The 18,062-nt window shown below is 41.2% G+C and overlaps 1 protein-coding gene across 4 annotated transcripts in view; it reads right to left on the bottom strand.

The window, feature by feature from the left end:
- Positions 1-18,062, bottom strand: part of vti1a (vesicle transport through interaction with t-SNAREs 1A) — a 117,993-nt gene that overhangs the window by 38,960 nt on the left and 60,971 nt on the right. For all 4 annotated transcript variants that reach the window (XM_061028967.1, XM_061028965.1, XM_061028968.1 and 1 more), the window contains one exon: positions 1,187-1,257. In XM_061028967.1, coding sequence (XP_060884950.1) covers positions 1,187-1,257 — 71 coding nt within the window. The remainder of the gene's footprint in view (positions 1-1,186; positions 1,258-18,062) is intronic.

Raw genomic sequence — 18,062 nt, 5'->3', positions numbered from 1 at the left:
ACATCTCTTTAATGCAAAAGAGATGGTTAACCAGCCCTTTCATGCCATGTTTTTACATCTTGGTCTCTTTATGCTTTACTTTTGCCCAACAAAGTGCCTTTAGAGCCCTCTGAGTGTGAGTGTGTGTGTGTGTGTGTGTGTGTTTGTACATGTGGGGGTGGGAGGAGGGGGGGTGGGGGGTTCGGCAAAGGAGACTCATGGGAAGAAGTGGGAGAGAGTGAGAAAGGAAAGAAAGAGAGAGCAGGTACTCTCAGTAGACACTGCGGACCGTTTTGAAAGGAGATGTTTGATTTTCCTTTGAAATCGCCTGCGCAAGGCCCTCTGCCATGTTTTGGTCTTTAAGTATTCTGTGTTCAGGGTGCCGTCAGGACCGGGCCCCCTTCCTGTGTTTGGTCTTTTTCTGTGTCCGCCTACCTGTCTGTTTTGGCTAGCATGGTGTAAGGAGGGGCAAGGTGTGAGGATTGTAGGGGGAAGAAGAGGGCTGAGAAGTGAAGGGGAGAAGGGGAGGAAGGATTGGCAGCTGGCATCGGAAATGCCATTCAGGTGAGAAGAAGAAAACGGTAAAGAAAGGTGTACAGATTCTGATAATATGCACCCACAAGAATGATGATGTGGAAATAAATACTCAACATTTGAACTCAAATTGATGCTTTTTGAATCCAAGAATGATGCTCCTCATGATCTTCATATTCTGTTCTGAGCTTTGTAAGGATTTTAGTGGTTCTTTATATGAATGATGCTTTATAAATTAACTTGCCTAATAAGCTGAATCCGAACTTATATCTGTATAAGTTTACAGAAGCTTTGATGACAACATTTTGAATTAGGATCGAATGTCCAACCTTTTTTTAGATTTTTAATATGCAAATAAGTCAGTATATTACATAATAAGAATGCTACCGTTGATTTGGTCATCCAGTGGCATTAAAAGCACTCAACACAACTAAGTACCATGTAAATACATCTCTGCTCACTCGATGTGCCCAGGAGTGTAGACTTGTTTTTGTGTGTTTACTTGGCAGACCGGGCAGAAAGTGGTGAATGTTGTCAACGTTGCCAACCAGCTGTAACGCCTTTATGGTCTCACAAACACTTGTTAGAATAGACAGATGAGTGTGTGCAGGTGGCATGTGTCAGTGTGTGAGTGTGTGAGTGAGAGAGATAGTGTGTGTGTGTGTGTACCCACCCTTTCTCTGGCTCTCTGGATCTTCTCACGGTCACTGTGCAGGTTGGTGAGAATCTCCTGACCCACTTGTTCTGTAAGAGAAACAGTCGTGGCATAAGACGAGATGTCTGACACTTACGAAATCAAATGTGAAAATCGTGAAACTGATCATGAAATAGGGATTGGAAAAAAAAAAACCCAATAGCTTCAGTCGTACATTTGCAATAATGTTCTGAATCTTGGAATACCTTAATTGAACGGGGTGGCTGCTAACAGTTTGATTTCTGTAGCTTTAGTAAAAGAACGTTTATATTCGTATATGAAGTGTTTTAAAATGGATTCAATCAGTGAGTCTTTTGGAGGGAAAAAGCATAATGTATGCAGCCATTGTGCTACATTTCCTTGCTGTCACTGTAACACTGTCCAGAGGGAGTTTTAGATGGACAGATGATAAAATATTGTTGCTATGGGAATTGTTTTTGTTTTAAGCTTTCTGAAAATGCTGCAGTAAATAGTTGTGAAGTTGTGGGCGACAGTACCCCCAGCATCCTGCTTGTCAGTGGGGTCCACTCAGCCGATGCAATATTCATTAAACCATTCTTTTTTAAATGCCTCTCGTCAGTTGTTGATGTAAACACATTAACGTGCGGTTATAAAACATCCCCGACAAGGCACCTGACAAGCTCATCAGTGGTCACTGTCATTTTCCTGTCCCTTGGGGTTGAGGATGACAAAAGGATGCAAAAAAAAAAAAAAACATTAAAAAAAAGAAAAGATAAGCCAAATAAGCTGCCCCCCTCTACTTAAAAAAAAAACAAAAAACACTGCTGCCACCAATACAACCACGCTGGTACAGCATTAGCGTTTAAAAATGAGGGAGGCAGACGATGAATCAGGGGAAAAAAGGAAAAGAAGTGAAGAATCTTTGCATGGATCAAAGACGGGCTTTCAAGCGCACCAAACAAATCCGGAATAAACAACGCAGTTGCTGACTGTATTACACTACACAGGTGCCGCACACCAAAGGGCCCACGTGCTGAGCGCCTGTTTGGGGGTGGGGAGGGGGTGGGGGGTGGGACGACGACAGAGCAAAAAATGGGCTACATCTGGCAGCAAAACAAGAGAGACGGGTAGAAATACACAGAAAGAGAGAGAGAAGGAAAGGGGAACAGGGAAAAGTAGAAAAAAGGCAAAGCACTGTCACATGAACGACATTCGTCTCCCATTCATCCTGTCCCCCCACCCCCCCCCCCCATCCCTACACTGTAACCGACTCAAATGTGTCTCTTCCTGCCTTCATTAATTTCTAATCTGGGACAAGACAGATTGAAGGATACCCAGATTAAACAGTGCAGTCAGACAGTCACATGTGACAAATAGGGCAGATTAAAAGACTGAGTGCAGGTATTAATAACCATAAAAAAATACAAGCCCTCCCCCGTCGCTATCAGACTGAGAACAAGGGATAAACAGGAAGGGAGTTGTGGCGGAAATCTTCTGTTAAAGAAACAAATAGGCACATCTATCCATCTCTGTCAGGGTTGTGTGTGTTTTTCTCAAATAAATGAGTGTGACAAGGACTGCAGCAGCAGAAGGTTTTTTTTTGATGGCAAGTGCATTATTGGAAAGGTTTTCAATGTGTAAAAAGATGGATGAGGTAGTCTGAGAAAAGGCCTCCAATGAAAGCTTAGCAGTGGTACAGAGGATCATTACACACATTCAGTAAAAGTATGTTTCGTGTTCTTTTAAGTGCAGACAGTGCAAGAAGCCAGCAGGTAATTCAGTAGAGAAAATGTGTTGTTGTTTAAACTGAGTCATACAGAATTATCACACTCGAATGGTCAACTTAAAAATGTAACCGCTGAAGGAAAAAAAAATAAAGCCATCGTACCTTTCTTTTGTAGAAAGATAGATATCAATAAACCTCATAATTATATCTGCAGTATAGTTCATCTAACAACCTGCATTATGAGGAAAACCTCTATACAAAAGTGCATATTACAAAAAGTTATAGGGTCCACTGATTTAGGATTTTTGGGGCCGATATCAATTTTTCACACATCTGTAGAAAATTAGCAGATACCAATAGTCACTGGATATGCTAATATTGGCCGACATTATGGGCTGGCCGATTAAACAGTTGAGCTTTTAAAAAAGTTGTTTCATTGCATATTTAGATAAAAATGTCCTTGGCTCTGTGGCTGTCAACATTTCTTCCCATTCCTCCAATCAGTCTATTTGGGTTTCCCCCACAACACTGAGCCATAATGGGCGTACACAACACCTCCCCAGGAAATGCATGGTGGTTCATTTTTTGTCAACTCTTGCATTACTTATTATCTGGCATGCATCTTAATTTTTATTCATCTCGTTTAAGTCCTGCTGTCCGGTTGTCTGTTTAAGGGTTTATTAGATACTGCAAAAAATAACTCGTAAAGGTACAGAAGAAAATACCTTTAAAGAGAATCTCACAAAAGAAGGTTATCAAATAAGAAACTGCTTCTAAAAAGTGAAAAACCCTTTTTGTAACTGTATTAAAATCATGATTATCACAGACTTCATAAAAACAGTGTTCCACCCAAAAAAACCACCATGGCTATTAAACAGTTTTTGAATGCAGAAAATGAAGCCATGCTTGCCAAATATTCAATTTAACACATTTTCCTTAACCACAAAAAATAAAGACAACCAAATATTATATTTATGACCAGGGCAAAATTGTGAAATTTCTTCTCAAATTAAGAGTAGACGGTTGATTGAAAAAAAAATAAAAATAAAAAAATAAAAAATAAGCAGGAGAGGAGACATCATTTACTGTAAATGCCCCCGACTTGTTGCTCGTTAGTGTATAAAATATTCCCTTCCTGTTTAAACAGCTATTAACAATTGAAATAACCCTGGCCTGGAAGCCTTGCTCTGACTCACTTGTTAAAGATCCCCATCCCCTAAGGTCCATTTAACAAGCCCATTATTCCATTACATTACACTCCACACCAGCAGCACCAGAGAGCCTTAAATTAACTCACTCCTCTAATGTAAATGTAGAAAAGAATTAGTATAGAAAAGTTGAGGGCAAAAATTAGATGGAGCGGGGGGTGGGGGGCAGTCAGGAATTAGAAAGACCACTGACATGGCAGAGTACAGCTCTATTTTTAAGAATGAGGCCTAGAAAACAAACCAATGAGGCTCAATGATTTCTGGCTGCTATGACTCTGGTGTACAGCTCCAATAAATTCAAAAGTAACAAATAAAACAAACAGCAACTAGATCATTCATTCATTAAGAAAGCAAAATCTTTTCTGATTTACTTCATTGTTAAGATTTTCAGCCTTTCTTGTCAAATGTGATATTAAGAAAATCCTACATCTTTGCTCTGTGGGCTGTAAATTTGAGCGCTACGATGACCTCATCATCAACTTTATGGACTTATTTTCTCTTTGAACAAAAAGGCTGACATGATCATTCAAATGTCCGTGTAAAATGTGTCATACTGTGAGCCCATTTCTGTCACTCCTGGCTCAGAAGAAGACAGATCAGAATCGTAACAATACCAGCACCAGCCAAACCTCCACAGACTTCAACTTTTCTCCAGTGTATGGATGGACACATTATAATTGGAGGCATCATCGTTTTTATACTGCAGCTGTTTCAGAGCAGTTACACACTGTCTGAGGGCTCTGTCTCCTTCTCTGTGTCGTTTTTTTTTTGTTTTGTTTTTTTGCCTTGCTCCCTCCATCCCCAGAGCAGAAAGGGTACAAGACCTGACAGTGGTGTTGCTCTGAGGCCCGGCTCAGCTCCTTTTCATTAAGCAGTTGAGACCACTTTTTGAAGGTTACCACACACACTCGTATCCGGACATAAGCCACACACTCCAACAAACGTGGTAGGAAAGCCCATGGGAGGGTTGAGGGGAAGTGAGGAGGAGCCTGATGTTAGACCATACATTTACTCTCGCTCCCTCTCTTTGCACACACACACACACACACACACACACACACACACACACACACACACACACACACACACACACACACACACACACACACACACACACACACACACACACACACACACACACACACACACACACACACACACACACACACACACACACACACACACACACACACACACACACACACACACACACACACACACACACACACACACACACACACACACACACACACACACACACACACACACACACACACACACACACACACACACACACACAGAGTGCTGAAGTCAACTTATCTGCCTCTGACTCCCAGGTGAATAAAGTTACCTGTCTTTGTGCACTTCCAGAGAAGATTTTTTTTAAGGACTTCTCAAGTCTACAACCGCCTGGTGACACACTTTCATCACCTCCATCAAAGTTGTACCCACACTGGGATGTATTTGTAATGCTGAGCCCACAGGCCATGAGGCTAGCGCCTTCACAATGAGATATAGCTAAAACATAAAGAGGTGCCAAGTGCTGGGTCACAGGGGGGGCAGGTAGCATCTGGGGGGTTCAGCAATGTTATGACAGGTAACTTATAATAATAACAAACTCTATTGCATGTCGATCGGGAGAATGTTACTCCTCAGCATTCTTAATAGAGTTGCAAATACTGCTTCGAGATACTCTGATATTATTTCTTTCTTTCCTGATAGCAGGACTTGACTCTGAATGTAGCCCTTTAATACCAGCAGAATTTAAAAAAACACATGTACTACTAGTGGGAAAAAAACATGTATTGTTGATACTTAAAAGACAGCCTGCCCATACTGTACACATCACCTTATATTACGATTGAACACCCTTTAATACTCACCGTTCTTTAATGTGGCGCTATTGTATTCTTATTTGTTTTGTTCTCATCATTTAGATGTTGTGCTTTAAGCGTGTCTAATGGTTTAATATATTACACCTGAAGTGTGTTACTTTGTGTTTTAATTTGCATATATTTGCACATGCAAGTCAAAGACAGATTTTTGTAAAAGTAGACAATAAAGTCACTCCTCTAATAATGCTGAATTCACAAAAACAGCTACTGTAGCACCAGACTGTCATTTGTTGTTGACACTTGAAAATGAACCTGAAATCAGTTTGTCTTTTTGGGAGGGGGGGTTAATACATTTTGCTAATGGATTGGTGCATTGGTTAGTGTACTCTACCAATATCAATATCGATGTAAACCACCAATACTGCCCGCTATTGGGTATCAACAGTTCCACCCAATGCAATAATCTGATTCCAAAACTAGCTACCCAAAAATGGACCTCTTTTAAGTGTAACGTTAGTCAAAGCTTGGAAAAATGTCAACAATGAGTGTTTTTCCACCAATAATATATGCTTTCTTGTCAGAGAGGTACTTCACCAATGCTATAGTCTACCTGTCTGAATCTGTACAGTATCGGCAAGGAAAGATAGTATTGTTCCCTGCAATTATCAAAAATTCTCCTCAATATTGGGATTCCTCCATCCTGTGCGTTCAACATTGAGACGAGGCACCTCAGCCTTTTTAAGAGTCCAAGAACCGAAAAAAGGTCCAAAAGCAAGTTATATTCTGGACAGGGAGAAGTACAGCCATAACATTCTATCCTGACTTCAGCCCATGCGCCGACTCGTCCCTTTGCATGTGTATGAGCAGTGGTGGGCAGTCAGGGTGGATTTCTGGGGCCTTTCTTCACTCCGCCAGGCTCTGTTTTATTCATCGCCTGTGCCCTGACCCCGCAGAGCTCCTGTTCTGACAAATCACTTCTGATTAAGACAGATCTCTGTTAGTCAGCCACTCAACTTGGCCTATTCATCATTCCATAGAAAATATCCCTCTCTCATACCCAGCCCCGTCCCTCCTCCCAGCTCGTTTGCCTGTCCGTCAGACCGAAGCAAGGCGCAATAGAAATTTCCGGCTGCTGTTTTAAATGGCTGATTATAGACAATTGGTGGATGGAGAGACGTAAGAGCGTCTTATGGGTGATAAGACGCAGGTTTAATGGGTATAAATGACCGGGCCTGCAGGAGAGCAGCTGGTAATAGAACCATTTGTTTAAAGCTGAGCTGGGGTGGAGAAAATTGAAAGCTGCATTTTCCTTCCATTTGAGCTCCCCCTCCCCTTTTCCCTTCACCTCAACCTCAAAGTCAAATTCTCAGATCGCCAGATTTACATTTCCTTTAAACTGCAGAGTCCCCTTCACCCTCATTCAATGAGAATTGATGAGGCTTGGGGAAGAATAGTTTGTTTTACATTTATGAAATTACCCATACCTATATATCCCTGCAGACCCCGCTGCACACACTAAGAAACACTCGCTCTTATATTACTTTGCTTTTCGTGAGTTAGCAACAATAAAAACAGAATATTTACGGAAAGTTTAATTACTAGTACAGTCAGATGTCTTAAAGCATTCATATGCAAAGTTAAACTAAAATAAACAGCAAACTCTGCGTGCTGTGCCAAAGAATCTTGACAGCCACGAAGCTATTGTGTTAAAATTTCTAACAAACCAGATTAAATTAACCTGAACGAGAACCCGAGGGCTGAGAAGCAGGAGGGGTGAGCGCAGAATGAGGATTCCTACAAGCAAATTGCCTGGACTTAATCAACCAGTCTTACTGAACCATCCAAATGAAAACTAATGGACTTGGGTGCTTGCTGTGATTGCCCCACATGCAACAATGTGTGGGTAGCAGCCCCTGCTTTCTGAGGTCCTCAATTAAAAAACCAGGGAATTTCTACAGACGACTGGTCACCCTATACACCTTCTTCTTCTTCTTCTGCTTCTTCAGTGTGTGTGTGTGTGTCCTGATTGGTCGATTGTGAAGCTCAATCAGTGCAGACTTATTAATTCCATTTCCAGTGCTGGGAACATGATTTTTTATGTGTTGATTAAACTTGGTCAAAATCGTTAAAAAATGTATGAAGTGAAGAATTAAAAGTCATATCCGGAATGAGCTAATTCCTGTATGCATTATTCATAGTGCTGACATTTGTGTCACACAATTGCGCTGGCCACATTGTAACTAAAGTATAAATAAATAAATAGCACATGAATAGAACTTAAAAAACACTAGTACATCAAACTTTATTCAGCCACAGTCAACCTAATTAAACAAATAAGAGTTTAAGTGCTATAGTGTGCAGCTTTAATAATGAGATTTTATTAAGAGTTGTACAAATGATGGGTCTGAAGCATTTTTGCATTGTGATAACTTAATGAACATATATTAACTGAAGGGCAAAGTAAAAGTTGTTGGATGTGAAAAGAAAATCAAGCAGATTTGAGCTGAAGTAATGACATAAAATCTGGGCAGATTCATAGAAAACAACACGTCAGCTGGTCCCTAATCAAACCCAACATCTGATTTAACAACCCCCACCACCCCGCCCAACAAAACTGACGGAGGAGAAAAAGTTTGCCAGTTTGTCGAGAAAAAAAAAAATGGACTCAGGGAGGGATGTATGGAGGAGGAGGAGGAGGAGGAGGAGGGAGGAGGAAGAAAGTGAAAACTTGACGTTCCTCCGGTTCGTTTTCAACAGTTTAGGAGCGTTAATCATCACATTACAGTTGATTAAAGGCTTTTACGTCTCTAATCAGAACGTTGACAGGCAGATCAAAGAGCGAAACACAAATTTCTTGCCTTTTAATTATCTGTACAACACCACACCTCGGGCAGCTCTTCCCCTGCCTATCTCCTCAAACTCAGCGAAAGACTGCGAAAGGGAGATCTAACACTCTAGAACAGTTCATTATCCAATAAAACGGGAGATTTGGGGGGGAATACACACACACACACACACACACACACACACTCATGCACGCACGCTAACAAAGCTTTAAGGCTTTATGATTAGTGACGACCTGGGGGAGGCCCGCAGTCTTCTTCATTAACATGTCCCAAAATGGAACACCTTAATTATGTTTGTCAAAATCGGACTTGGCGTCGTCAGGCTCATTTGCATGTTTTGACAAGGCCTGTTGGGAGCCCCCCTCTCCATATTTTCATCAGAGCGCTAGGAGTATTTAGCACTTTTCAACACCCACTGATAATAGGGTTTTGTTGCTAAATGAATGAAATAACTTGTTAAATGTGCTTGTTGGATTCGCCCACCCAGCACCTACGGTTTGAGAGTTAAAGTTAAAACTGATGAAAACATCGAGTGAAGTACACACAAAGGAGCCTCTACACTGTCTCGATCAATGCCCCATCACCACGCCTGTTCAAAACCGATGAGGATGTGACGCCTCGCGCAGCCTGACGGTTCCTGCCCAGCTGTTCCCTGTCAAGTGGTTTGGACATGAAAAAAGAAATCGGTGCTACTTTTAGAAAAAGATTTGGCATCGCTTTGGAGGTTCTCACATGTTCCTTAGCACATTCTTCGCTACAACAGATTGCTACCTGACTCAAGATCACATCCCATTTGAATATAAGAAAGCAACAGACCGCTCCTTCCCTTCCCCCTCCCCCCATTAACCGCTAACTAGATGAATCCTCGTTACGTCGATGATATGTAAAACAAGCATGGTCGAAAAACAAAACAAACAATCTGTGGGGACACGGGACTGTCGGCAGCAATTTAGCATCGGAGGAAAAGGAGGGCATGAAAGCGAGACTTCAAACATTAGCCTGAATGGAAGGCGCAGGCCATTAGAAGTGGTTGCACTGACAGGATCTGACAGTTGGAAACACTTAAAGATTATTTTCCTCAAACTTTGAATTCATTAATACTCATGAGCTGAGGAAAGGCTCCAAAAACACAAGCAAAAAAAAAAAAAAAAAAAAGGGGAGAGAACTGGGCTCAGTGTTGAAGCTGGCTGTAGAGTGACAGGTTGCACCACTGAGGCCAGTTCAGTCTCAGTGAATGAAACCCATTTTCACGGTACTAATCAGCATTGTAACTCGTTTCCTGGTTTCATCTCTTCTTAATGAAATGTTATTTTTGGATTATAAAGCATTTGTTTTATGCTTTACTTCTACAGTCAGCACATTAATGAAATCAAACTAATGACGGATTATTTACCAAGAGCAACAACAACAAAAAAAAAGTATAAATCTCAACGTAAACTGGGTTAATTTTACAAAACAGTCTTGTGAAAGTTATGTTAATCTTGGTCTAGTGATTCCAAGAGGTCTTTTGTGGTTGCTGGGAATGGTTAATATGAAGCATGAGAACCACTGGTGTGTCTGATGGGACTAGAATAGGTCAAACACTGGCAATCGCTTCACAGTATTAGCCGGTTATGACAGCAAACAATATACCTTTTTTTTACCGTAACTAACCTGACACTTATTTTCCTTATGTATTGAGGACTGACTGCCAGTCAGTAGTGAAGTTATTGCAGGTCAAACCCATGTTGAAATTGTCAAAGTAGCACTGCAAGAGCTTCTGGAATCGCTCCGGGACATTGTAAGCCTTCAGTGTTGCTTCAACTTAATCTTTGAGGTAGTTAAGTGGTAGAAAGTGTTTTTGAACAAACCTTTGACTAACTTCTTGAGTCGCAAACCATTTTTGTCATAATTTAACATTCTAATATAAAACCGTAAAGGACATTATTTGCTGGCTTTTCCTCAATTTCAGTCTCATATTAATGCTTCAAATGGTAGATCATTACTAAGACTTTCTTTCAGGCCTTTGTGTTATCACTCTATAGCACTTGCATTGTATCTGCATCTCAATATGTAAAGAAGGAGGTTGTTGCAAAGCTAAAACTGACAAGAATGATGGCCAAAATAAAATACTTGTCTATTATTTGTCACGCATCGGAGATCAGCATATAAAAAGCTCCTTTCATGTACCATAGAAACATTTCAACTTTTTGCGTCTTTAATGCTGGCATTCAGTGTAACACTTCTGCAAAGATGATACATCAAATTCTCTTTTTTCGCAAATCTAAGGTGCTCTGACAATTTCCTTTGAGCCGAGCAACAGTTGGAGCTTGTTATCAGAACACTGCGGCATTGTGTCTGCTCTGACAGACGGCAGAGACAGAAGTTTTGTGTTTTACTTTAGGGTAATACCATCACACTTCCCTGCTCTGGTAAAAAGGAAAATAATACTGCTATTATAGGAGGGAATAGGAGGCACAGAGGGGACTCACAAAAGAGAGACACATCATGCGCCTCATTTGACAATGACCGGGGCCACAGAGTTGAAGGCAGATGATTGTCAGCTTCTGTGAGTACGTACACAACATGGCACGACAAGTCAGGGCATGTCAAAGGCCACAGCATACAGTGGATAATGTCTTTACTTAAGATTGTTTCTCTCCACTATTTGAAATAAACAGTCATTTCCATGTTATTTTTTTTAAAGAATACACATCTACTGTGAACAGTGAAAAACAGACTGAGGTCAATAATGATGCCTCTATATAACCTCAGAAGTCATCAGGAATTAGACTTTTTCTTTCTCGTTATTTTTAACGCCTCTTACTAATGGGTTTGTGTCCGATTTGCAGCATTCAGACTGGAAGGACATTTTCGACAGAGGTCAAAAAGCTCTTGCTGGAGCTTTTTGACCTCTGTCGAAAATGTCCTTGAAGAGCAACTTTATAAACAAATTAGACCGACGCGTTTCAGCTTGTGGCCTTCATCCAGGGTCATCATCGGAAATTTTCTACAGATAAGACAGCCAAGAGATAAGATGTATGAAAGTTATTTATGGTAGTTTTAAGCATTCTTGAAGATGGAATGGAAATATGAGAGGAAATGACCTCAGTAAAAACATGGGAGAATGATGTCTATCTTTACAATCAAATAAAAACAAAGTGCAAAATGCATAAAAAAAAAAAATGACACCTGCATTTTGCATTACTCTAAAATCAAGACAGATGTTAAAAAAAAAAAGAAGAAAAAAAGGTGACAACCATAAATCCAAATTCTTGTGACCAGAAAGTCACACAAGGAGCAGCACATTGGGTTGACTTCCTGAGTGTGCCTCTCAACTGACGTAAATGTAATTCAGCACGGTGCATCACCGCCGGGATGACGAGATGTCTTCTCATCCTCATCATGAACTAACTACCGACCCGCCTGCCACCATCTCCCACACTAATGAAGCATATCTAAGTTTTGAGACATGGCAGAACTAATTTAATCTACCTTCTGAGGGGCCTTAGCGCCATCAAATTAATTATTCATAAAGGACATGATATTATAACTCAATTGTCAACTCAGTAGCTGGCCTCTTTCTTTTTCCTTTTTTTTTTTTTCTAACCTTCCCTTGCCTGTCGTTCCCTTTTGTCTTGGACTCCCTTTCTTTTGAAAGAAACTCCCTCACTTTTAATCTATAACTGAGCAATACACATTGTCACCGTGGCTGCTGAACAAAATTATTTCCTTTCTTGTTTTGTTGAAGTTTGTAGACGAAGGTGACAATAGGGTAGGGGAGAGTTTCTAGGATTGGCGCCGGCTCCCTGAGGGGTTTACGGCATGCTCTTCACTGTAGAGAAGAGAAAGACAGAGAGTCATCATGTCTGTAATAACACAACCGTAGATACGTTTTTTTTTTCTCCTTATGAATAATGTATGCCATCTGGCAAAGCTAATTTTGCCATAATGTTACACAGACAGGTTGGCCAAGAAGAAGGGGGGGGGGGGGCGCACAACATTTCTTACTCACAGTGGTTCTTTTTGCCACGTGTCATTTTCTCTACAGGGGTAGGACATCGGTATGCAACCCTGTCATGACTGACAGCAACAGCAGCAGCCAGGCATGTCTACAACACCCTATAGAGAGAAACTAATACTAATATGCTGATTCCTCATATAAGTATGTGTCTCTGTGCTCTGTGCAAATCAGCATGTGGTCCATACAGCCAGGCATCTGAGAGCAAAAACATAACCAACGACAACTCTTTGGCTTTCAATTCATCTATTTTAAGAGTATTCTTCTGTCGGTACATGATCAGTCCATGCCCAAGAACATTTGTAAATACATATAGCATTTCCACCTCTGCTTCATACATACACATGAAGACACACAAACACAAAACATGAGTTTTTAAAAAGCTCTGCAGCTGGTCAAAGGAAAGGTGCACAGCACTTTGAAGACTATATCGCTAGAAGGGCAACAACCACACTCACGGCAACTTTTTTTTTTGGATAGACCAGCACGTGGCAATACACAAGGTTGGCAAACGCCCAAACACTTTGTTGCCCCTGCACTTGACTCTTGACAAGCTGAGGCCTACGATACCTGTTGGCATGGCTCATCTACACAAGTTTGTATCATTTGAGACTGCTTACAAAAAACGAAGACGGTCCAAACTTCATTGTGCAGAATAGAATTTGTATGTAGGCAACCAAAGAGGTGCCTAATGCTGGCTTCAGTCCAAAACCAAGCTACTTCAAGCCCGCCTGTGGTTCACTTTATCAGGTAGGTGGTTAAGAAGACAGCCAGCAGACGAAGACCAAGTTTGGTCCACTCCACTCCGGAGTTAAACTGAGTCTTTGGCTTGCTTGATACAACTATTTGTTTACTTTCACCATCTACAGGTGTTTGGCTAATGAACCTATTTACCTGAACCCTTGTGTGCAGGGAAGAGGAGGAAAAATGCAGGTAGGTACAATCAAGTATTAAGTGACTCTTTTTGAGTAGACTTGGCTGGCTAAATGAACAAGCACTGCTGTTTGTTACAGGCTTAAAAGCAAACCATTCGGTTTGGACACGTAGTAGTGCTATTTAGTTTAAAGTATAAAGCATTGAGTTAGAAAACGATAAACACAATGTTTAAAAAAAACTCCACAGTGCACCTTTAATTGGACTACACCAACTCCTTTTAAAAATGCGCTTAAAACGACTAAAAAAAGTTTGTCAGCGTGACAGCTGTAATAGCAGAACATCTTCAGCCAACAGTGTCTGCACTGGTATGATACAGTGCTGCAATACGAGCCTTTGCATGCTCCCTCCCCTGATTGTAATTGAGGCCGACGCGTGACAGCCCCCCGTGTGCCCTCTCTGCAGCGGCCTGGGGCAGAGGGCGTTCTGACAGAGGACGCACCGGAGACGGGTGGCACAGGGTCCTGGCCTGGCACGGCCATTGCACGGTACCCTGAGGGGCACTGACCCCCTTCCTCCTATGAACCCACGGCAACTTTCGCTGTCTCACCTCTGTCAGCGGGCATCTCGGAGGCTAACGAGAGGGCAGCCGAGACTGCTTAACAATTCCGCCACATCCGATGGCTGAGGTATGCAAGCAGCTCTTTTTTTTCTTTTTTTTTTTTCCCCTTCTCTTCCCTCAGCGTTACCCCCCCCCCACCACCTCTTGCTCTGAGACCTTTGGTGAAATAAGTGTCACACGGAGGAGACAGGCAGTCATCAACACTTTATACCTGGGAGGTATATTAATGCTGTGATGGTTTCCTGGGAGAGGGAAGAAAAGAAAAAAAAGCTCTGTCCTCGTAGAAGGAGATAAAGGACAAAGCCTTGGACAACTTTTAAGAACGTGAACTTCTGCATTGTTAAGGGGGACATGACTTAAAAGATATTGGCGCACAAGGTAGAAGCAGAGACAGAAATTGATCTTATGTAAAGCAGTGTCTCAGAAGCTATACTGGAAATACTAATACACGGTCATATGTCTTTGAAAGAACCGATATACACATTTTTCCTCATACAAGTTTTCCTTGCTCAATAAGAAACTGAGAAAGATAGGAATTGCGTCATGTGCGAGAAGGACCAAGGGAGTTTCAAGGAGAGAAAAACGATAAAAAAGAGCAAGTTTCTCCATGCAGATGCTCCCCACCAAGATCCAAGTTACAAATGAAACTTCACTTCCACAACAAGTGGAGCTGGAAGCCTACAGGGGCCTTCTGGTATCCAGTCTGAGATGCATAATTAAAGGAACACGGAGAGGGAGCATGTTATTACCAATGTTTTCATTAGGCCAAGTTAACACGTCGGGTTTCCCCCACAGACCTGCAGACAACAGGCGAAAAAGTGGAAGGACTAGGATTCTGCTTTATAGGGTCAAAAACTCTGCTCAAGAACTGTTCACCCCTAGTGCTGGTTCTGCATCTTCCAGCTCTGGCCGTAACGGTACTGGATGAAAAAACAACATTTAATTTTGACATCAGAAATATGAAAAGGCAAGCGCGAGCCCTGCTTTTTCATGATATTTTTTACTCTTTTCCCCAACATCCAGGCTTAAATTAGCCAGGATTTTTAAGATCAGGGACTGTTTTTTAGGCTATGAAAAATGGATTAAATGAAGAGGAAGTCTGGCCTAATGAGCTCCCTGGGCTATGGAGCAGCAGGGACCGTGAGGGGAAAGAAGGGAGTCGAGGCAAGCCTTTGAGGAAGAAGGGGGCCGCAGCCATGCCCAAAGTGTGCCAGCTTCTCCTCGCTTTAGCGCCAATGGCACAGACGGCACCTGGGCAAAGCATGACCACCCTTGTCCCGTGCCAAAGAAGAAGAGAGGGAGAGCAGTAAGTTTGTGTTGAAACTGAAACTTCTATCTGCCATCTTGATTTTCTTTGAGGTATTTTTATATATGCATTATTTCTTTTTTCGATGTTTTAGTCCTTGAAAATATGTTCTTTATTGTGTGTCAGCCTATATATGCCCTTTTGATAGAACAAACAAGCTGGAGGTATGACACATAAGAAAGTCTTTCTGCTGCAGCTCTCTTATTGAAAATAGCACAACACAGTGGAGAGCAAACGGCTGAAAAAACAATGAACACATGAACAATTAAGCAGAGAGGACAGAACTTATCATTCAGTACCAAGGATTACCCTAGGTTATCTAACCATCTTATATGGGTTTTCTTATTTATTATTTTATTTTTTTATAAACTAAAATAAAGAAAGTAACAGTGTCCAAAAAGTAGAAGAAGAAATCAAACAGTTTTTTTTCCTGAACCCTTTCTCACTTTTGTTCTAATAGTTTATACTTATATATTTAGTTTTTAATATGATTAGCTGCAAAAAATTACAACGTGGAATTCCGTATATATTCAAGCTGCAAGAAACTAACAATTAGTCATTTGATCATGTACTCAAACTGAAATATGTCTTTGGATGAGATATATTTCCATACATGCTGAGCACAGAAAGTCCAATTAATGGTAATGACAGCTAAAGTGACTTGATATATTCTGCACTGAAATGTAAGACCAGCTCTTTTGTCTTCCTGTTTCCATGTTTCCAGTTGCAAGTTGTGATAAATATGGACTGTTATACCTAAGATTGTTTCTCTAGAAGTTGTCAATTTAACTTCTTTAAGGTTAACAATGTGGGTTTTGTTCTATAGTTTAAATATTTTCTATTAAAATTGCTAATAATTGATATATTTTTAGATACTGTAGCACAGGGTGCATGTAATTGTAACATAATGCACTCCATTTTATCATCACAATCTGCAGATTTGGGGAATTCATGATAATGTTTTACTATAATAAAAAAGGAATAATTTATTCGAGGGCTCTTTTGATTGTACTGCACAAGTGTTCATTCACATTAGATTTGTGTTACAACATGTCAAGGCTATATGAATGAAATGTCATCTGCTGAGCAGAAAGATTTTGAAACCTATCAAATTTGAACAATAAAACCTTGTGATAAAGCTGTCCTGTCACTTCAGTGCAGCACACAGGCCAAACATTCATCTGAGCTAAGACGGCCGTGCTGAAAACAATCTTAATAACTTGTGTTTTCTTGATTTCTAGAGTTGTCCTGCATGCTATGAAATGTACCAATGCTGAGACAGTTTGGTCAAATTGTTGCAAAAATACTGCACAGCTGCCGTCTACAATAAACGTTTTAATAATATACTTTAAATATTTATCATTGTATCTCTTATTTTGTCTTTATATGACAACATGATAGTTTAAGAAAGGTACCCATCACAATCAAACTACAAGAATAAAGTTGTGGGAACAGTGCAAAATAAATCTAAATTAGGATCCAAAGATGAATAGTTGGTGGTGGTCATAGTTTCAAAGTATTGAAATCTTTTCATCGTTTCATTTATCACATATTGGCCAGTTTGCTTTGGCAAATAGACTCCAAGCCAGGCAGGTTGCCAGTGACCATGGGACCCACCGGGACAGGCCGAGCCTTTATGCCAAAGGAATGTCAACAGCTGTCCAAAGCAGGAGGAAAGGAGGAGGTGGGGTCTGTGGACGACGACGGGGGTGGGGGGGGGGGACAGAGAGGAAGCAGGAAGGAATTACCCTGGCAGGTAAGAGGCACCTGGATAGCAGCCAACGTAAAGAAAGAGGGAACTAAATAAAGGGAGACAAAGATCCTTCACTCATCTTTAAGAGATACAAGTCAAAAGAAGAAGAAAAAAAAGACAGTGAGAACAACAGCTAGAGGAGAGGACAGGAAGGGGAGGAGGGGGTAGCTGGCACATTCCTCAGCTACTTTTCCTGACAGCGATTAGAACCTGTCAGAGCCTCTCAACCTGCCACTCCTCTGCACTCATAGGAGGCCTGTCATTACAAATAGCCCAGATTAAAATACCACGCTCCTGGGGCAACAGGCCTTGACCCCCCCACCTACCCCACATTGCCACATGTCTACCCGCACAGTCACCCACGCTGTCGAGAGGGAGGGAGAGAGGGAGGAAAGCTATTAAGGGGGAGCGATATTAAGAAGACAAAAAAAAGTACAGCCAGGAATAGACCTAAGCTGACCTAAGAAAAGATGTAACGTGGGAGAAAAGAATGGATGAGGTGCTAAAAAAACAAAAACGTGCTGGGTCCTGTCAAGTTGCAGCTTGTCATCTTGTATCCCGTTATGTCTGATCTTATCCTCTCTTTTTTTTTTTCATGTTGTATAGAATTGTATTGCGTCATGGCATGTCGTATTGTATTGTATCGTGTCTTATTGCGTTGTGTCGTGCTGTCACAGGTCACAGTCTTCGATACATCAGCCGTGGGTTCAACTCCTGACCTCAAA

This window comes from Labrus mixtus, chromosome 21 (genome assembly GCF_963584025.1).
Source record: "Labrus mixtus chromosome 21, fLabMix1.1, whole genome shotgun sequence".
NCBI lineage: Eukaryota > Metazoa > Chordata > Actinopteri > Labriformes > Labridae > Labrus > Labrus mixtus.
This window is presented reverse-complemented; position numbering and strand designations above follow the sequence as displayed.